General features: G+C 48.5%; 1 protein-coding gene across 1 annotated transcript in view; it reads left to right on the top strand.

Annotated features, from left to right (window-relative positions):
* The window catches only part of LOC306913812 (adenylate cyclase type 2), a gene marked incomplete at both ends in the record, with an annotated part of 44,341 nt that extends 23,894 nt beyond the window's left edge, over positions 1-20,447 (top strand). Inside the window, 10 exons of the mRNA XM_079490625.1 lie at positions 2,715-2,852; positions 3,047-3,127; positions 3,983-4,161; positions 10,567-10,651; positions 11,178-11,339; positions 13,345-13,491; positions 15,233-15,340; positions 16,842-16,956; positions 19,445-19,569; positions 20,316-20,447. Of these exons, the coding sequence (XP_079346751.1) occupies positions 2,715-2,852; positions 3,047-3,127; positions 3,983-4,161; positions 10,567-10,651; positions 11,178-11,339; positions 13,345-13,491; positions 15,233-15,340; positions 16,842-16,956; positions 19,445-19,569; positions 20,316-20,447 (1,272 nt within the window). The remainder of the gene's footprint in view (positions 1-2,714; positions 2,853-3,046; positions 3,128-3,982; positions 4,162-10,566; positions 10,652-11,177; positions 11,340-13,344; positions 13,492-15,232; positions 15,341-16,841; positions 16,957-19,444; positions 19,570-20,315) is intronic.
* Between the last annotated feature and the right edge of the window lie 2,053 nt (positions 20,448-22,500).

The raw sequence follows: 22,500 nt of genomic DNA, 5'->3' as shown, positions 1-22,500 counted from the left end.
GGGGGGTCATGCGACGGGGAGGGTCACTGGGGGGGTCACTGGGGGGGTCACGGGGGGGTCACGGGGAGGTCACGGTTTGGTTTATTTTTTGAGGGCCTTATATACAGCTTTTCGTCCCATCACTGACAATGAAAGGAGAACTTGTCATATACGGACGAGCAAATGGACTTTCCTAAACACAGTGCAACTGTTTAAATTCAGCTCGGGGCTTTTATATATATTTATTACATGGCTTGGTTGAATGCTTGATTCTGATCGCGGTCAATCGCTGAATTCAGCGGTGAGTTATGTCTTGATAATGACCGCTCCGCTCTATAACAGACCGCTGCCTAATCAAACCCTCGGAGCACCAGCTGCGCGGCTGCGCCCCGCTTGATTTACTGCTGTTTCCAACATGACAGCCATGTAAACACACACTGCGACACACAATGTCATTTACATCTAAACATTGCTCTCAAAAATGTTTTTGAAAACATTTGAGCGAGAAGTAGACAAAGCAGTATATGAGAAAATGGATTCTATTTGATCAACTTGTTTTCCGACAGTGCTCCAGCCCTGCAGCTGGCCAGACATAGCCAGTGCGGGCCAGTGCGTACTTATGGAATACTTTATTTGTTTATTATATAATTATATAATATATAATTATATTAACATTAAATACATTGGTTTGTTTTAAACATATCATGGTTAAAAGATAATAACCGTAAAGTTGACAAATTAATTCATGAGGAAGTATATATTTTTTTGTATTGGATGATGTACGATGATAAGAGCGCGCCTCACTTCACACGGGTGTGGTGTTTTTTGTTTTGTTTCATTTCGCAATTTCTTTCAGTTGTTGTCGGTAGTCATGGCTGCCAGTTCCCACCTGAGGTTGTGTGGGAGTTCAGACTGATCCACCTGAGGTTGTGTGGGAGTTCAGACTGATCCACCTGAGGTTGTGTGGGAGTTCAGACTGATCCACCTGAGGTTGTGTGGGAGTTCAGACTCCCAGACCGTGCTGAACAACTGACAGCTTGCAGAACGTCTTGAGACTAGGACCTAAGTCCAAGACATACAGGTCATCAGGAGCGTGTCTTCCTCCAAAGAGGATGATACGATCTCCCACCATGCAACAGCACATCCCATATGTGTGAGACAGGCCTTTCCCCTTGGGCTCAACCCTCTTCCAGAAGGTCTCTGGGTTGAACTTCCAGAGACCATTGAAGCCCTGGACACCGTTGACGCTACCAAATATGTACAGCTCTCCATGGTAGGAGAAGGCTGAATGAAACCAGAGTCCGTTTGGAGGAAACAGTGCAGAAGGTGTGTCCAGCCAGTGGTCGGTCTCCGGGTCAAACACTCTGATGGTGTTGTAGGTCTCCCCCGGAAGCCCTTTGCCCCCAAACACAAACATCTTTGTCCCGATGATAGTGGCAGAGTGACACCATGAACGAGCCGGTGGAGTTCCTCTGGTGTTAATTAAAGACCAGACCATTGTGCTGGTGTCCAACTTGTACACGTCATTAGTGTATCCATTCTGTCCGCTGAGTCCTCCATGAATATACATGACCTTCCCCAAGACACAGGCTGAGTGGTTGTGCCTCCCCTCTGGAACAGTCCCAGAAACCTGTGGTTTGAGCCACCTGGGGTTTGAGCCACCTGTGGTTTGAGCCACATGTGGGCGTCGACATCAAAGCCACACAGCAGCTTGCTGTGCAGCTTGTTGTATTTTGCTGTAGGGCCTCCCTCCCCAGAAGTAGACCTTCAATCAGCACAGCTGTGCAGCCGTAGCGCCTGGAAGAAAACTCAGTTCTCACTGGGGCCAACTCCCTCCAGCGTAAAGTCACTGTGTTGAAGACCTGCACATCAAACTGCAGATCATTCTTGTCGGTGTTCGTTCCAAAGTAGTACAGCTCGTGTCTCACTGCTACAGCAACATGATTACCTTGCTTTGGTGATCCTTTCTGGTGCAACGTCCAGGAAAACCTTTCTTAACGCGACAGTTGATGGTGATCTGAAGTAAACCTGTTGTTTTCCTGCTCTGTAGAAGAGCACAAGAGCAAAAGAAAAGGACAGCCAAAGAAGTACGCCTCTAGATTCTAGAGCTCTTGAAGAGATCTGTGGTGAAGAGATGAGTCTTGGAGAAGCTAGGATCCCTGAACATTAGTTGGATTCAACCACACACTCTTTCTGAGGCTGCAGTGCTTTTTTATATCATGCTGGATGGATTGAATCGTGTCATACCGGTGAGGTCACATCTAAGTATGACATCAGGGACCCCATATTTGGGCATGGATGTCTTTTCAAATGGTGGGTCCGGACTCCGCAGGCATGATAAGTGTCAATTTGGGGGTCCTTGACATGAAAAAGTTTGGGAACCACTGGTCTCTGATACAGGGTATATATATATTTTCCTACATGGTGTGTTTCAGAGGGGGCAGTCTAAGATTCCTCTGAGCATGCAGTGGGTATGTGTATATATTGTGTATCAGAGGTGGCAGTCTAAGATTCCTCTGAGCATGCAGTGGGTATGTGTATATATTGTGTTTCAGAGGTGGCAGTCTAAGATGCCTCTAAGCATGCAGTGGGTATGTGTATATATTGTGTTTCAGAGGTGGCAGTCTAAGATTCCTCTGAGCATGCAGTGGGTATGTGTATATATTGTGTGTCAGAGGTGGCAGTCTAAGATTCCTCTGAGCATGCAGTGGGTATGTGTATGTATTGTGTTTCAGAGGTGGCAGTCTAAGATGCCTCTGAGCATGCAGTGGGTCATGGGGATTTCCAGAGGGGTCTCCACCAGGGCGGCGCTCCGGCTGCTGGTGGTCAGCGTCTGTCTGCTCATGACCATGCTCATGGCCGTCCTCAACTTTGTGAGTTTTTCTCTTCTCCAGCGTTCCTCGTTCCTCGCCATTATTTCATTACTTTGTTCTCATGTGTCTATTCATCCATTCATCCATTCATCCATCATCTATTGCTCTGTCTGTCTGTCTGTCTGTCTGTCTGTCTGTCTGTCTGTCTGTCTGTCTGTCTGTCTGTCTGTCTGTCTGTCTGTCTGTCGTTTCAGTTCTTCATCCCAGGAAACGGCTGTGTTAACGTTTCCCACAACAGGACGGAGCTGGAGGCTATGAAGCTCTACACGGTACCTGTGAGTCATGTGACCCGTCCAATCCTTTTCAATGAGACCGGCGCTTTTTTTTCTCCTGTACGCAAGCGTATTTACGTGGGCGCGGTCCCGTGAAATTGTTGTGCGCGCGTGCTCGTTTCCTGCACACGCCCGCCGCGACTGACCAGACCTGGATTCTGTTTAGCTTTTTTGAGGGGTGCAACCACTCCTATGCGGAGCTATGTGTGGCTGGCTGCGTCCGAGCACGAAAATAGCGTTTGGTTGGTTTTCGCCGCCAACTGTCACTGTTGCGCAGCGTAACACTCACACACATGTTAACTGTATATATGATGATTTCGGCTGTGACAGTACAGTACAGTACAGTACAGTACAGTACAGTACAGTACAGTACAGTACAGTACAGTACAGTACAGTACAGTACAGTACAGTACAGGGACCCCCTGGGGACCCCCACATGGTAACTCTGTCATTTCTCAAGCGTTTCGGACGAGGGGCGGATCACCGGAACCGTCCTGGCTCCCTGAGTGCGTCCCTGGGGGTCTGGATGTTCCGGGGACCCCCACACGGAGTTGCACCACTCGATTTTTTTCTTGCGTTGTCGCGCCCCTCATGAGTCATGAGCAGACCTGTCGTTGATCCAGGCGACAACGTCGGACCTTAATTCATTAGGCCTATGTGTCGTCCTCTCCTCTCCTCTCCTCTCCTCTCCTCTCCTCTCCTCTCCTCTCCTCTCCTCTCCTCTCCTCTCCTCTCCTCTCCTCTCCTCTCCTCTCCTCTCCTCTCCTCTCCTCCCCTCCCCTCCCCTCCCCTCCCCTCCCCTCTCCTCTCCTCTCCTCTCTCCTCTCCTCTCCTCTCCTCTCCTCTCCTCTCTCCCAGTACTACATATACTGCAGCCTGCTGGCCATGCTGGGTGTGTTGGTGTTCGTGAGGACGTGTATGTCCGTGAAGGTGTTGCTGCTGACCCTGTCCATGGTGGTGTACCTGGCTCTGTTCCTCTGTGTCTACGCCCAGAGGTCCTCCTGCCTCGTCACGCTGCTCTACGACGCCCCCTCCAGGTGAGACTCCTACACAGCAGTGGTTCACAAACCTTTTCAAGTTTCAAGTTTATTTGAAAAACATCATTGAATAACAGTATGAATTATGATGTTTCTTACATAGTGAGACACAAGAGGACCGCTCTATTAAAAAACAACAAACAAATAATCAACGCTAAAAAAGTTTCTATTACTTCTGGTAAAGCTTGTACGCTCTCGGGAGGAACGACATCTGGTGCCTTTTCATGTCAAGGACCCCTGGATCTGTTAACACTTTAATTGCCCGGAACTATTTAATCCATTAAATTCATGCGCCCAGTCGATTTATAAACACGGACGCCTTTTCCGGACGGACCGGCCGGAAGTTCATGATGTTGTGTAGCAGCTAACAATAGCCACACCGCTCTAGAGTCGATCGACAACAACGGGAGACAAGAATAAATCTATCGAGACTAGCGACTGGACCGCGGAGCGCCGTCTAACACAGGATATTTTTTCAGAAAAAGACGGGATGATAAATCATCCCGTCTTTTTCTATTAACGACATCTGGATCGCGAGTTATGAACGTTTTAAGATTTTCGTTTTCATCACAGCTAAACAGAGGAGGGAGTTTTTCGATGACGTCTCACTCTCTCACCGAGGAGAGCCCAGGAGGCGCGCCTGGGCTATACAGCCATGCGATCTGTTCTCGTATCAATAAACTTCGTCTTTTGGACAATACTTCGTCCTGGGCGATGGGCGTTACTAATAGAAAGGACAAAGAACTTCGTCCTGGGCGTTCGGAGTGTTAACCGTCTGCCCGCCACAAATGAGGAACACGAGGGTGTAAATTAGTACCCTAGCCCGCCAAACACCAGACTCTCGTGAACCAGGGTTTACATTCTTTAATTCGGATCGTATCGTAGCTAATGAAGCTAATGGCCGCGGCCATTTTGAAGATGCGCGCGCATCCACTTGCATTGTAAGCCCTGTCTTCAAAGCCCTGTATCTCAGAAAGGACATTGAGGGGGCAGTTTCTGGCCCAGACAAGCGTTTTCAACGGCCTGTAGAAGGCGCTGTGATACTCGCGGTCAGCTTTTTTCCACCGCCGAGCGAGACAATAACAACCGGTCATGACACCACACACAGCAGTTTTTCACAGGAACATGCGATTACGGATATTTGGATCTTCAAAGTAAGTGTTACGCGTGATAAAACCGTGGCAATACGCTATCGAGGGATTAATTAATGCTGGCGGTAAATGTATTAAGATGATTACATGCGTTTCTGATTGGTTGTCTATACCAGGGGTTCTCAACGTTTTTGGCCGGGGACCCCCGGAAATGCTTTGGCAATGTCTCGGGACCCCCGCCCCGCCCCCTCCCGACCCCCAATATAAATTGACTAGCTTGACTCTTGAAGAGGGCGGTCGCATTACTTTTCTCTCTCCCTCCCTGTCTATTCTCACCTCTCTCCCTGCTTCTACGTGTCTCTCTACACTGCCTCTCGTCTAAATCTCTGACTAAAAATGGAGTTAATTAGAGTTAATTACAGACATTCCGGTGCGGGGGAGCCGACATGCCCACCGGGTTCTTTTCCTGCTGGTTATGTGAGAGACCCTTATTACCAGAATTGGGGAATGTTATGTTTGACCGTGCTTTCCGTGGAGGATGTGGAAGACATATGGATAATTGGACTCATGGTGGCAGGCTTGGTGCTATCAGGCCTAGGCAGGAGTCTGATCTACCGGAAAATTTCGAGGGGAGCAGTCGAGAACGTCGGAAGTGGGCCCAAGCTGCTCACCATGGTAACTGAACTGTGCAGAGTGACGGGAGGCCTCGCTGTGGCTATAGCTGAGCTCAATCGAAAGCATGATTCCAACTTTGACAAACTTTCTGAGAGACTCATTGGCCTCGAGCGTAGATTTGAGATCTGCCTGGAGCGTCAATCTGCGATACAGGGGATGTTACTACGGGCAAAACTCGAGAGAGATGATTCTGAATAAAATAAGAATCCCTTTCTCGCATAATCTGGAAAATAGGCTCATGGCGAATGCAGTGGAGAAGATCACGCGCACCCCCCCCACCTCCCCCCCGCACACAGCATCTGAAAGTGCTCCCGTCTGGGAACCAAGGCCACGCAGTCTGTACAGCTTGCTGTGTTATTCCTCTCACTATCTGGACTTTGAGACAGCGCGACCTGGGATCCAAATCCGGGAGGGCAGCTCAGGACACACAAACATAAACAATGAACTTAACGAACACTTCACACACACTCCTACACGACACGCCGCCCTCTCCCCCCCCCCCCACCCCAAGCCCCACCCGCTGCTGTTCCGGCTGTGCTCCCTTTTTTTTTTTTTCTACGCGCACGCAGCCCTTCCAACCTGAAGAGTGGCGTGAGGGTAGTGCTTTTTGATCGGTGTACAGACCTACAACCCGCCCTGCCCCCCACCCAAGAACATTCTGTGCCCACACGATACAATGCAACTGTAATGTAATGTGATGTGATGTTTACACCCCTCCCCCCCTCCCTCTCTGTCAAGACCCCCACCCCAACTCTGCCCCCCCCCCCCCCCCCCTATCCTTCTTTCTTCTTCTTTTCTTAATTTTTCTGAGGCAAGTAAGCTAAGGGCAGCGCCGAAGTATGGCTGCAGCTGTGTAGCTCAATTTGCTGTCACCTTCCCCTGTAACTGCAATGTGTGTCTACACAAAAATGAATTTCACCCACCTTACTTGTAATGTGATGTGACAAATAAACCTGATTCTGATTCTGATTCTGATTCTGACTGCTACAATAACCTTAAACCATTTTGGGCGGAAACCTCTTTTGGTGTTTTAAGCATTGTTATAATTTAGCTATTGAAAAATAGCAGATCTACAAGCTCATAGCGCGCCACCGAGTGGCGCGCTACGAGCTTGTAGGTCTGCTATTTTTGAAAAATCGTGAAAATAAAATTTAAAAAAAATATTTTTTTCTTTTCTTTTTTTAAATAATTTGGGGACCCCTAAAATAATTTGGCGACCCCCCGAGGGGTCGCGACCCACGGGTTGAGAACCCCTGGTCTATACCTATACCTATCACCGGATCAATTAGAAAAGACCTCCGCGAACATCGCACGTTTCATCCAAACCATGGAGAGCTCTGTAGATTTAGAAACCATGGAGAGCTCTGTAGATTTAGAAACCATGGAGAGCTCTGTAGATTTAGAAACCATGGAGAGCTCTGTAGATTTAGAACCAAACCATGGAGAGCTCTGTAGATTTAGAAACCATGGAGAGCTCTGTAGATTTAGAACCAAACCATGGAGAGCTCTGTAGATTTAGAAACCATGGAGAGCTCTGTAGATTTAGAACCAAACCATGGAAAGCTCTGTAGATTTAGAAACCATGGAGAGCTCTGTAGATTTAGAACCAAACCATGGAGAGCTCTGTAGATTTAGAAGTAAAATTATGTAAGAGAAACCAAATTTAATTTCAGTATTTGCTACATGTTGCAGCAGCACAAACCGCTCACCTTGGTGGGGACAAATGTGACTAAATTTGACTGAGGGACTGCCATTGGATTTTTTTTCTTTTTTTCATGTTATATGAAAGCAGAGAATCATAGCTTCAAATTGACATATTGGTTGTTCAGTTTGACCCACCAGTTTTGGAGATATGGCATATAGAGTGATGTCTTGCAGAAAACAGCGAGTTGAGAAAACAGGCTTGAAAGGTTCACTTCTGTGGTCTCTAACATTACACCTAGCTATATGTTTAAGCATTTATTTCATATTTACATGTCGATTTCAGCTCTGACACTTATTTCAGACATGCTCTAGTATGTGAAGAGTCTGCCTGTGCTATTAACTCATTTTTGAAAAAAAAGGGAAAAAAAGTTGGAATTTGCGCGACGGCAGTCTCTCAGTCAAATCTGGTCACAAATTAACTTGAACTCGAGAGGGAGAGGTAGAGAAAGTTATACCTACCGGTACCTAATTAACGTCTCACTTTCCACATCATTCACTCACTGTCTAGTCTACTAGTGTCTACACAACACTAGACGGTCATTAGTCCGCCCGTCTGTCCGTCCGTCCGTCTGTCTGTCCTTCCCCGTCAGGCCAGCAGGGTGTTCAGTTTCATGTGTTTTGTCTGTCGCTCAGAGCGCAGATTGTAAAACCTTCATCAGAACTATCATCAGAAGTCTCTAGACGGTGCTACACCAGAATGTTGCGTGCAGTACACAGTACAGTAACATCAGCAAGAAGAGTACACATGTTACCAACAAGATCCTGTATGAGGGAATACCAAGGGGTGAGCCAGGAAATAGCAGCCAGGAGAATGAGACTAGCAGAGACATTGCCAAAGACACCAGGAGAATGAGACTAGCAGAGACACTGCCAAAGACACCAGGAGAATGAGACTAGCAGAGACACTGCCAAAGACACCAGGAGAATGAGACTAGCAGAGACACTGCCAAAGACACCAGGAGAATGAGACTAGCAGAGACACTGCCAAAGACACCAGGAGAATGAGACTATAGCAGAGACACTGCCAAAGACACCAGGAGAATGAGACTATAGCAGAGACACTGCCAAAGACACCAGGAGAATGAGACTATAGCAGGACACTGCCAAAGACACCAGGAGAATGAGACTAGCAGGACACTGCCAAAGACACCAGGAGAATGAGACCATAGCAGGACACTGCCAAAGACACCAGGAGAATGAGAGTATAGCAGGACACCGCCAAAGACACCAGGAGAATGAGACTATAGCAGGACACTGCCAAAGACACCAGGAGAATGAGACTATAGCAGAGACACTGCCAAAGACACCAGGAGAATGAGACTATAGCAGAGACACTGCCAAAGACACCAGGAGAATGAGACTATAGCAGAGACACTGCCAAAGACACCAGGAGAATGAGACTAGCAGAGACACTGCCAAAGACACCAGGAGAATGAGACTATAGCAGAGACACTGCCAAAGACACCAGGAGAATGAGACTAGCAGAGACACTGCCAAAGACACCAGGAGAATGAGACTAGCAGAGACACTGCCAAAGACACCAGGAGAATGAGACTAGCAGAGACACTGCCAAAGACACCAGGAGAATGAGACTATAGCAGAGACACTGCCAAAGACACCAGGAGAATGAGACTAGCAGAGACACTGCCAAAGACACCAGGAGAATGAGACTAGCAGAGACACTGCCAAAGACACCAGGAGAATGAGACTATAGCAGAGACACTGCCAAAGACACCAGGAGAATGAGACTAGCAGAGACACTGCCAAAGACACCAGGAGAATGAGACTAGCAGAGACACTGCCAAAGACACCAGGAGAATGAGACTAGCAGAGACACTGCCAAAGACACCAGGAGAATGAGACTAGCAGAGACACTGCCAAAGACACCAGGAGAATGAGACTAGCAGAGACACTGCCAAAGACACCAGGATAATGAGACTATAGCAGAGACACTGCCAAAGACACCAGGAGAATGAGACTATAGCAGAGACACTGTCAAAGACACCAGGAGAATGAGACTAGCAGAGACACTGCCAAAGACACCAGGAGAATGAGACTATAGCAGAGACACTGCCAAAGACACCAGGAGAATGAGACTAGCCGAGACACTGCCAAAGACACCAGTAGAATGAGACTAGCAGAGACACTGCCAAAGACACCAGGAGAATGAGACTATAGCAGGACACTGCCAAAGACACCAGGAGAATGAGACTATAGCAGAGACACTGCCAAAGACACCAGGAGAATGAGACTATAGCAGAGACACTGCCAAAGACACCAGGAGAATGAGACTAGCAGAGACACTGCCAAAGACACCAGGAGAATGAGACTAGCAGAGACACTGCCAAAGACACCAGGAGAATGAGACTAGCAGAGACACTGCCAAAGACACCAGGAGAATGAGACTAGCAGAGACACTGCCAAAGACACCAGGAGAATGAGACTATAGCAGAGACACTGCCAAAGACACCAGGAGAATGAGACTAGCAGAGACACTGCCAAAGACACCAGGAGAATGAGACTAGCAGAGACACTGTCAAAGACACCAGGAGAATGAGACTAGCAGAGACACTGCCAAAGACACCAGGAGAATGAGACTATAGCAGAGACACTGCCAAAGACACCGGTCACGAGGACGTCCCACATTAACATAGGTGATTTACTCACCAGGAGCCCAAAGCACCAACGAGCTGGTCAGATGTATGGAGAACCGGGATGACTGGAAGAGAGAGTACTATCATGTTTTATTCAGGGGTAGTGTTGTGTGTATAGGGTGGGGGGAGGGGGGTTGTCTGCCTGGGGATACAGTGATTGACACACAGTGACACTGAAGAAGAGTCGTGTGAGGGGGGTGAAACAAAATGCCTACAAGTCTTGTCTGTGTGTCTGTGTGTGTGCGTGCATGCATGTGTGTGTGTGTGTGTGCGTGCTTTAGGCCTGGCGTGCTAAAGGAGCCAACGATCATGGCTGGGGTTTGGCTTTTCGTCTTCTATTTCACGTGCCTGCTATTGATCAGACAGGTAAGGTGTGTGTGTGTGTGTGCGTGTGCGTGTGTGCGTGCGTGCGTGCGTGCGTGTGTGTGTGTGTGTGTGTGTGTGTGTGTGTGTGTCCACGTGCAGATGCTGTGCACAGGGGTGGGGATGGCTCAGGGGTAGGGTGGCTGGATGGGAACCGCAAGGTTGCCAGTCGAAGTCGAAGTGTCCTTGAGCAAGACACTGAACCCCTAATTGCTCCTGATGAGCAGGTTGGTGCCTTGCATGGTTTCCGCCGCCATCAGTGTGTGAATGTGTGTGTGAATGGGAGAACTGATGCACAATCTATGTAAAGCGCCTTGGATAAAGTTCTATAGACTGGATGTTCAAAAATCGCACGTTTTCCATATCTCTCTCTCTGTGTCTCTCTCTCTCACTCTCTCTCTGTGTCTCTCTCTCTGTGTATCTCTCTCTGTGTCTCTCTCTCTCTCTCTCTCTCTCTCTCTCTCTCTCACTCTCTCTCTCTCTCTCTCTCTCTCCCTCCCTCCGCCCCCCCCCCCCCCCCCTCCCCCAGGACGAGCTGGGTTGCCGGGTAGAGTTCCTGCTCCAGTGCTGCTTCCAGACGGAGCGCGAGGGCATCGAGACCATGGAGAACGTCAACAAGCTCCTCCTCCAGAACGTCCTACCGCTGCACGTCGCGTCCTTCTTCATGAACGTCAAGAACATCCACAACCAGGTACAGGTCAAAGGTCACACCAATGTCAAACACACCCAGGTAGAGGGCGGCTGTGGCTCAGGAGGTAGAGCAGGTCGTCCAGTGATCCATGGGTCGGCGGTTCGAATCCCACCTCCTCCTGTCCACATGTCGAAGTGTCCTTCATGGGCAAGACACTGAACCCCACCTTGCCTCCAATGAGTCGGTCGGTGTGAGCTTGCCACCGTCGGTGTGTGAATGTGTCATAGCGCCGAGTGCCGCGCTACGAGCTTGTAGATCTGCTATTTTTGAAAAATTGCAAACATGTGGCGCAAATCTTTGAATATATATATTCTTTCAGAGCGTTTTAAACTCAAATCTTTGCTTCTGGGGGGTCCCTGGAACATCATATTTTCAGATGGGGGTCGGTGGCCATGAATTACATATAATTCTGGGGGTCCTTGACATGAAATAGTTTGAGCACCACTGACATAGAAACATGGGTTTTTCTGAAAACTGTCAGGATTTAGAAGACATTTTTTTAAATTTCGACGTCAGGACTAAATGGGTTAAGTATTGGACAGTATTTAGATGTTGATTTATTCATCCTTATATTAGGGCCCCCGAATCACACCTTAGAAAGCATGATTCTCAGGAGCCTGCCTCCTGTGAATGGTTTTGTTATTGTTTCATTTATTTTTAACTTGTTCCCTTTTTTCATTTTCATGTTTTTTTCCCCCAAACCAAAGTATAAAATACTGGTTACCGTAATGGTATATCTGTCTTTGTTTTAGATGCAAAAACACTCAACAGACAGCAGTGAAACAAGACATGTTTCAGTCCATGAAACACAGCGCGGCATTCACCGTGTTGTGTTGTTGTGTAATATCTGCCACTGTCAGCGCCGCGTGTGTGTCCTCTATTGTTCTCTCTCTCTCTTCCAGGACCTGTACAGCGAGTACTGTGAGTGGATGAATGAATGAATGAATGAATGAATGAATGAATGAAATATATATTTTCGTGTCATGCCACTTTGGCCCATCCCATATGGGATTATATGACACATTTCACAGTACATTGAATACAACTGACACTACAGTCCTTCCTGTTCATACATATTTGTATATTATTTGAACAAAAAAAGAAAACAAAAAAAGAAAAAGAAACATAACAAGGCCATTTTACATGTAAATGGCCCTCCTCCTCATTGACCAGGCCTTTTCAAGGAATGAGGCAAATGAAAAGGTGTACTTTTGAAACAGGCGCCTCAGTCTCTCGAAGTCCTCCAACCATACAAATTCATGGTATGGGTCTATATTATTAAAGAGTCTTTCCCTAATAGAGTTGTAGAAAGAACAATAACAAACTAAATGTATAATGCAGTGAGTGTGTGTGTGTGATGTTTGTCCTGTCTCTCTCTCTTCCAGGACCTGTACAGCGAGTCATGTGAGTGTGTGTGTGTGTGTGTGTGTGATGTTTGTCCTCTCTCTCTCTCTCTTCCAGGACCTGTACAGCGAGTCATGTGAGTGTGTGTGTGTGTGATGTTTGTCCTGTTTCTCTCTCTTCCAGGACCTGTACAGAGAGTCCTGTGAGTGTGTGTGTGTGTGATGTTTGTCCTGTCTCTCTCTCTTCCAGGACCTGTACAGCGAGTCATGTGAGTGTGTGTGTGTGTGTGATGTTTGTCCTCTCTCTCTCTCTCTTCCAGGACCTGTACAGCGAGTCATGTGAGTGTGTGTGTGTGTGTGTGTGATGTTTGTCCTCTCTCTCTCTCTTCCAGGACCTGTACAGCGAGTCATGTGAGTGTGTGTGTGTGTGTGTGTGATGTTTGTCCTCTCACTCTCTCTTCCAGGACCTGTACAGCGAGTCCTGTGAGTGTGTGTGTGTGTGATGTTTGTCCTGTCTCTCTCTCTTCCAGGACCTGTACAGCGAGTCCTGTGAGTGTGTGTGTGTGTGTGATGTTTGTCCTGTCTCTCTCTCTTCCAGGACCTGTACAGCGAGTCCTGTGAGTGTGTGTGTGTGATGTTTGTCCTGTCTCTCTCTCTTCCAGGACCTGTACAGCGAGTCCTGTGAGTGTGTGTGTGTGATGTTCGCCTCCGTGCCTCAGTACAAAGACTTCTACAGCGAGAGCTCCGCCAACAACGCCGGCCTGGAATGTCTGCGTCTGCTCAACGAGATCATAGCAGACTTTGACGAGGTACCATACCGCCCACGGGCGATGTTGACGAGGTACTATACCGCCCACGGGCCATGTTGACGAGGTACTATACCGCCCACGGGCCCTGTTGACGAGGTACTATACCGCCCACAGGCCATGTTGACGAGGTACTATACCGCCCACAGGCCCTGTTGACGAGGTACTATACCGCCCACAGGCCCTGTTGACGAGGTACTATACCGCCCACAGGCCCTGTTGACGAGGTACTATACCGCCCACAGGCCCTGTTAACGAGGTACTATACCGCCCACAGGCGATGTTGACGAGGTACCATACCGCCCACGGGCCCTGTTGACGAGGTACTATACCGCCCACAGGCCATGTTGACGAGGTACTATACCGCCCACAGGCCATGTTGACGAGGTACTATACCGCCCACAGGCCATGTTGACGAGGTACTATACCGCCCACAGGCCATGTTGACGAGGTACTATACCACCCACGGGCGATGTTGACGAGGTACTATACCGCCCACGGGCGATGTTGACGAGGTACTATACCGCCCACAGGCGATGTTGACGAGGTACTATACCGCCCACGGGCCATGTTGACGAGGTACTATACCGCCCACAGGCGATGTTGACGAGGTACCATACCGCCCACGGGCCATGTTGACGAGGTACTATACCGCCCACAGGCCCATGTTGACGAGGTACTATACCGCCCACGGGCCCTGTTGACGAGGTACTATACCGCCCACAGGCCCATGTTGACGAGGTACCATACCGCCCACGGGCCCTGTTGACGAGGTACTATACCGCCCACAGGCCCTGTTGACGAGGTACTATACCGCCCACAGGCGATGTTGACGAGGTACTATACCGCCCACAGGCCCTGTTGACGAGGTACTATACCGCCCACAGGCCATGTTGACGAGGTACTATACCGCCCACAGGCCCTGTTGACGAGGTACTATACCGCCCACAGGCCCATGTTGACGAGGTACTATACCGCCCACAGGCCATGTTGACGAGGTACTATACCGCCCACGGGCCCTGTTGACGAGGTACTATACCGCCCACAGGCCATGTTGACGAGGTACTATACCGCCCACAGGCCCTGTTGACGAGGTACTATACCGCCCACAGGCCCTGTTGACGAGGTACTATACCGCCCACAGGCGATGTTGACGAGGTACTATACCGCCCACAGGCGATGTTTGGCTCTCCCAGCAGGGGTACCAAACAAGTTTGGCTCTCTCTTTTAGGGGTACTAAACAAGGATTACAAGTGGTATAATAATAGCCTAGAATATCTGGGTACAGTCCCGGACGGTTAGCTCAACCGTCTGGGCACCTAGGCTGCTGAGCCAACCTGACGGCGTGCCGCAGGTTCGACTCCCGATGGCCTTTGTCGCGTGTCTCCCCCTCCCCCCCCCCCATCTCTCTCTTCATTCAACCTAGTCTACTTTCAACCTATCAATAAAGGCAGAAAAGGCCCAAAAATGCCTATATATTATAGTCACTTTGTAGCAAGGAGTTTTCTATAACCATGGTCACCCACCCTGTTGTCGTTTACCGTGGTTTCATTGCCCTGTCGGTCTCTTTATCTGGGGTGCGTTCGGAAATGCGCACTGGGAGCGCACTCGCCTATTAGTTTGCATTGCACAGTGCACTCAGTGCGCTATTTCCGAACGTGCCCATGGTCATAGACATGTATGAAGACTAGATGTCTCATTCTCCATTCTGGTCTCTCTAAATGTTCCTGTCTCTCCCTCACAGCTTCTGTCCAAGCCCAAGTTCAGCTCCGTGGAGAAGATCAAGACCATTGGCAGTACGTACATGGCTGCCGCGGGACTGACCACCACTCCCCCTGGAGAGGAGAGGAAGGTTGGTTCTCCTTCCCTCTCAGTACTGACCTCCACTCCCCCTGGAGAGGAGAGGAAGGTTGGTTCTCCTTCCCTCTCAGGACTGACCTCCACTCCTCCTGGAGAGGAGAGGAAGGTTGGTTCTCCTTCCCTCTCAGGACTGACCTCCACTCCTCCTGGAGAGGAGAGGAAGGTTGGTTCTCCTTCCCTCTCAGGACTGACCTCCACTCCTCCTGGAGAGGAGAGGAAGGTCGGTTCTCCTTCCCTCTCAGGACTGACCTCCACTCCTCCTGGGGAGGAGAGGAAGGTCGGTTCTCCTTCCCTCTCAGGACTGACCTCCACTCCTCCTGGGCCTCCCCAGGAGGAGGAAGGTTGGATCCATGTCTGTCACAATCACTTGGTTTGTTAAGTATGTGCTTTTCTGCTGCTTCATACAAGAAGACAACTCAACCAACAAACGGACAAGCAGTTGACTCTGACAGTGTTCCCTAACTCTGAGAGTGTTCCCTAACTCTGAGAGTGTACCCTAACTCTGAGAGTGTTCCCTAACTCTGAGAGTGTTCCCTAACTCTGAGAGTGTTCCCTAACTCTGAGAGTGTTCCCTAACTCTGAGAGTGTTCCCTAACTCTGAGAGTGTTCCCTAACTCTGACAGTGTTCCCTAACTCTGAGAGTGTTCCCTAACTCTGAGAGTGTTCCCTAACTCTGAGAGTGTTCCCTAACTCTGAGAGTGTTCCCTAACTCTGAGAGTGTTCCCTAACTCTGACAGTGTTCCCTAACTCTGACAGTGTTCCCTAACTCTGACAGTGTTCCCTAACTCTGACAGTGTTCCCTAACTCTGAGAGTGTTCCCTAACTCTGAGAGTGTTCCCTAACTCTGAGAGTGTACCCTAACTCTGAGAGTGTTCCCTAACTCTGAGAGTGTTCCCTAACTCTGAGAGTGTTCCCTAACTCTGACAGTGTTCCCTAACTCTGAGAGTGTACCCTAACTCTGACAGTGTTCCCTAACTCTGAGGGTGTACCCTAACTCTGAGAGTGTACCCTAACTCTGAGAGTGTACCTACTCTGAGAGTGTACCTACTCTGAGAGTGTTCCCTAACTCTGAGAGTGTACCCTAACTCTGAGGGTGTAACCTAACTCTGAGAGTGTACCTACTCTGAGAGTGTACGTACGGGTCCGTTTGGTTCCATTTGTACACTCTCAGAGTTAAATCAACATTGATTTTACAATATGAATTGGGGGTCCCAGAGATAGAAATGCCATTAAATGGGGGTCGGTAGACTAATGCATGTCAAACTGGGGGTCCTTGAAATTAAACGGGTTGAGAATCACTGCTAGAACCGTAAAAAATCTTCTCTTATGGGGGTTCCCTGGCATATCTCTTCAAAAGGGGCTAATTTGTGTCAATTTGGGGGTCCTTGACATGAAAAGGTTTGGGAACCGCACTGTCCTATTAGACTACACTAGTGCTTATATTATTTGCGCCATGCATGTCAGTGAACCGTGTCCTCTGTCTCCCCCTGCAGGAGTGTGAGACGTCCTACAGCCACGTGCGCTGCATGGTGGAGTTTGCCTTTGCACTCATGGGCAAACTGGAGCTCATCAACACTCACTCCTTCAACAGCTTCAAGCTCAGGATCGGTGAGTCTGGGGACCCCCAGGGGTCCTTGAGGGACCCCCAGGGGTCATTGAGGGAGTTCCAGTCTATTCCTCCTGGTCTGGGGACCCCCAGGGGTCCCTGAGGGACCCCCAGGGGTCCTTGAGGGAGTTCTAGTCTACTCCCCCTGGTCTGGGGACCCCCAGGGGTTCTTGAGGGACCCCCAGGGGTCCTTGAGGGACCCCCAGGGGTCCTTGAGGGAGTCAATTTGGGGGTCCATTTTTTCAGAACGAACATTTTTTTTTTTTCTTCAAATCTTTGCTTCTGGTGGGGTCCCTGGAACATATAGAAAATGAATAAAATCCGCACATCCAGTCGAGTAAGAGTCTTTGTTTTTGTTTTGTCAGACAAACGCGTTTCGGCGCGCAGGCCTTCGTCAGTGTCAAAATTGGCAAGCAACGGAAATGACATAGCTATTATCAGGGGCGCCTAACTTCGTTTTCAGGTGGTGGAGCACAGATTTGGATTTGGACTTTTGCGCGCGCGCAAAAATGCGCGTGCATGTGCCTCGTGCACGCGCGTTTTCGCGCATTTTCACACGGAAAAGTGGCTTTTACTTTCCCTCTCCACACGCAAGTTATATGAACAAACTGACAAAATGCATCATAAAAAGGCATAGGCCTATTTAGTATATCCAACGTGAGTTACGTGTCCAGAATGTCATTATGTAGGCTACGTGAGGGTAATAACCGACGGTAGTCGCCTGGCTCACGGCTGCGGGGGGCCTGGACACTGCTGCTGGTGCTGCTGCTGTTGTTGTTGTTTTTATTATTGTCCTCCTCCGACGACGACAACGTCGTCCCCTGCTGAACACTGCTGCTGGTGCTCATTGCTCAAGGGTTCATGAACTAGACTTGATTTGGGCTTGGACCCACCAAATAAATCACTCATTCTCTTCTGAGCCATGTTGACAACAACAACACACACATTCAGGCTGACCGGATAAATTCAAATCCGTGCGCCCCGTGCGTAAAGGTAACCGGAAATAGCGTCAGCAGCAGAGCAGTAGCCTCGGAAACCCAGACGTTTTTATTTCCAGGGAGAAAAAGCAGAGCAGAGACGATGATAAAAAAATAAAAAAACCAAAAAAGTCACACAAATGTAGTTTAAGAATACTATTTATTTTATCCTCCAACCAGTCCACTTTTTATTTATATAAATAATAACGTGACATTATATATTTTTTTGGTAGGCTACTGCACATTCATGTCATGAATAATAATTTAAGAAATCATAGCAGATTATATGAGTTAAAAAAAAGGATCTCAATTCCACAGCTGTGGAAAAAACTTCCAGCTGTAGTACAGTCATGGCCTGTAGATGGCCACCAAAAAAAAGAAAAAGCTTATTGTGGTATTTCACACAGGTGTTGCCAAATAACTAATTATCTTGCCAGTCAGATGCCTGCGGATGCGCATATGACATATCTAGGTCATATCAATTTAATCAGCAGAGCAGTGCTGCTTCTCTCTCTGAGTCTGCACACACTGACTGACCAGCTAAAATGTATGCCTACTTTAAAACATAATATGACAAACCTTGGATTAATTCTTCTGAAAACTAGCAGCAAGCACAAAGTAAGTGATTGCGACACCACTATTTAATCTGGTGTCGCAGCTGCGACGTTTGCTCCATGGCTCAGGCGCGCCTGGCTATTATAGAATGTTTTGTTCAATTAAAAGGGACTGTAACAGTCCCTGGAACAACATTGGTCGGCGACCAATTACATTATGTTTGGGGTTCCTGTTAGAGAACGACTGATATAGAAACAGATTTTTCAGAAAACTGTCAGGATTTAGAAGACATTTATAGAATCGTCCTCAGGTCTAAATGGGTTAATGTATCTATGGTTGTAGGGATAAACCACTGGCCGGTGATCGCGGGGGTGATCATAATGTATCTATGGTTGTAGGGATAAACCACTGGCCTGTGATCGCGGGGGTGATCATAATGTATCTATGGTTGTAGGGATAAACCACTGGCCTGTGATCGCGGGGGTGATCATACTGTATCTATGGTTGTAGGGATAAACCACTGGCCTGTGATCGCGGGGGTGATCATAATGTATCTATGGTTGTAGGGATAAACCACTGGCCGGTGATCGCGGGGGTGATCATAATGTATCTATGGTTCTAGGGATAAACCACGGGCCGGTGATCGCGGGGGTGATCATAATGTATCTATGGTTGTAGGGATAAACCACTGGCCGGTGAACGCGGGGGTGATCATAATGTATCTATGGTTGTAGGGATAAACCACTGGCCGGTGATCGCGGGGGTGATCATAATGTATCTATTGTTGTAGGGATAAACCACTGGCCTGTGATCGCGGGGGTGATCATAATGTATCTATTGTTGTAGGGATAAACCAAGGGCCGGTGATCGCGGGGGTGTTCATAATGTATCTATGGTTGTAGGGATAAACCAAGGGCCTGTGATCGCGGGGGTGTTCATAATGTATCTATTGTTGTAGGGATAAACCATGGGCCGGTGATCGCGGGGGTGATCGGAGCACACAAGCCGCAGTACGACATCTGGGGGAACGCCGTGAACGTGGCGAGCAGGATGGACAGCACCGGAGTACTGGACAAGATACAGGTGGGCGAGAGACATAGAGAGAGTACTGGACAAGATACAGGTGGGCGAGAGACATAGAGAGAGTACTGGACAAGATACAGGTGGGCGAGAGACATAGAGAGAGTACTGGACAAGATACAGGTGGGCGAGAGACATAGAGAGAGTACTGGACAAGATACAGGTGGGCGAGAGACATAGAGAGAGAACTGGACAAGATACAGGTGGGCGAGAGACATAGAGAGAGTACTGGACAAGATACAGGTGGGCGAGAGACATAGAGAGAGAACTGGACAAGTTACAGGTGGGCGAGAGACATAGAGAGAGTACTGGACAAGATACAGGTGGGCGAGAGACATAGAGGACAAGATATAGACGAGAGAGAGAGAGAGAGAGAGAGAGAGAGAGAGAGAGAGAGAGATATAGAGAGACACAGAGAGAGAGAGAGAGAGAGAGAGAGTAGTACTGGACAAGATACAGGTGGGTGAGAGACATAGAGGACAAGATATAGACGAGAGAGAGAGAGAGAGAGAGAGAGAGAGAGAGAGAGAGAGATAGAGAGAGACACAGAGAGAGAGAGAGAGAGAGACATAGAGTTTCTTAGGTTCAAGAGCACATCAATAATAATAATGTTGACCATTGATTGATTGATCGATCGACGTGAACTTTAAGTTAAAAGAGAAATACAAGTAAAACCCTCTCTCTCCTTCCCTCCCTCCCCCCTTCCCCCAACCCCCCTCCCCCTCTCTGTGACCTCTGACCCCGGTCAGGTGACAGAGGAGACAGCCCAGGTGGTCCAGAGTCTGGGCTACAGCGTCACACTGAGGGGAGTGGTCCACGTAAAGGGCAAAGGTCAACTCACCACCTACTTCATCAACGACCAATCATCTCCTCAGTTCTGAGAAGACGGGCTCTGCATCTATGGAGCCGGCCGGCCAATCTACATCTGACCTCAAACCCTTAGATCTCCATATATGGAGCTGACCTGTTCTGACATTCCATTATGTTGATCTGACCTCATGAAACCCTGTACACTCAAGACACGATCCATATATGGCCAGTACAGAATTCCTTCCATATGTTGATCTGACCTCATCAAACCCTGTACACTCAAGACACGATCCATATATGGCCAGTACAGAATTCCTTCCATATGTTGATCTGACCTCATCAAACCCTGTACACTCAAGACACGATCCATATATGGCCAGTACAGAATTCCTTCCATATGTTGATCTGACCTCATCAAACCCTGTACACTCAAGACACACTCCATATATGGCCAGTACAGAATTCCTTCCATATGTTGATCTGACCTCATCAAACCCTGTACACTCAAGACACACTCCATATATGGCCAGTACAGAATTCCTTCCATATGTTGATCTGACCTCATCAAACCCTGTACACTCAAGACACGATCCATATATGGCCAGTACAGAATTCCTTCCATATGTTGATCTGACCTCATCAAACCCTGTACACTCAAGACACACTCCATATATGGCCAGTACAGAATTCCTTCCATATGTTGATCTGACCTCATCAAACCCTGTACACTCAAGACACACTCCATATATGGCCAGTACAGAATTCCTTCCATATGTTGATCTGACCTCATCAAACCCTGTACACTGAAGACATATGGCCAGTGCAGAATTCATTCCATATGGTGACCCCCCCATGCCAAAGCGCCAGCGCTCGCCCAGCAGTCTTCCGTCAACGAGGCAGATGTTTGCACGAGACCTCGAGATCGCTTCTCGCCCTCAGGGCGTCTTACTGGTGTTAACTACTTCCGTCACTGCCCGTTTTGAAGAGCTGACGCACCCTGGTGGAAATATGGTGAAAACAACCCATAGAGGAATACATGGAACCTCCTGCTGTCGTGTTCTTCCCTGGGAGGAGGACGGTGATGCTAGTCTGTCTCCACTGCTATGATGATGTTCTTCCCTGGGAGGAGGACGGTGATGCTAGTCTGTCTTCCATGGGAGGAGGACGGTGATGCTAGTCTGTCTTCCATGGGAGGAGGACGGTGATGCTAGTCTGTCTTCCATGGGAGGACGACGGTGATGCTAGTCTGTCTTCCATGGGAGGAGGACGGTGATGGTAGTCTGTCTTCCCTGGGAGGACGACGGTGATGCTAGTCTGTCTTCCATGGGAGGACGACGGTGATGCTAGTCTGTCTTCCATGGGAGGACGACGGTGATGCTAGTCTGTCTTCCATGGGAGGACGACGGTGATGCTAGTCTGTCTTCCATGGGAGGACGACGGTGATGCTAGTCTGTCTTCCCTGGGAGGACGACGGTGATGCTAGTCTGTCTTCCCTGCTATGATGACGTACTTTTGGTGGAATGACATAATACATAGTATGTGACCACTACTGACCGAGGCTAAGTCATTGAAAACATTTTAATTTTTGTTTTTTCATGTCATGTGAAATTAGGGAATCATAGCTTCAAATTGACATATTGGTTGTTCAGTTTGACCCACCAGTTTTGGAGATATGGCTTACAGAGTAATGTCTTGCAGAGAAACAGCGAGTTGAGAAAACAGGCTTGAATTTGAAAGGTTCACTTCTGTGGTCTCTAACGTTATTACACCTAGCTACATGTTTAAGCATTTATTTCATATTTACATGTCGATTTCAGCTCTGACATTTATTTCAGACATGCTCTAGTATGTAAGAGTCTGCCTGTGCTATTATCTCCTCTCCTGAACAGTTAGTCTGCCTGTGCTATTATCTCCTCTCCTGAACAGTTAGTCTGCCTGTGCTATTATCTCCTCTCCTGAACAGTTAGTCTGCCTGTGCTATTATCTCCTCTCCTGAACAGTTAGTCTTGCCGCCATGAATGTCTCTCTATCAAAAAGAGTCCCATATAGTCCACGACGTCCCCGGTCACAAGCTGTCATCCAAGGCAAAAACATCAATAAAGACATGCCATCTGCCGCTTTACT

The sequence above is a fragment of the Electrona antarctica genome (genome assembly GCF_951216825.1).
Source record: "Electrona antarctica genome assembly, chromosome: 21".
Classification (NCBI taxonomy): domain Eukaryota; kingdom Metazoa; phylum Chordata; class Actinopteri; order Myctophiformes; family Myctophidae; genus Electrona; species Electrona antarctica.
Note: the sequence above shows the minus strand (reverse complement) of the source record. Positions and strands in the feature narration are given on the sequence as shown.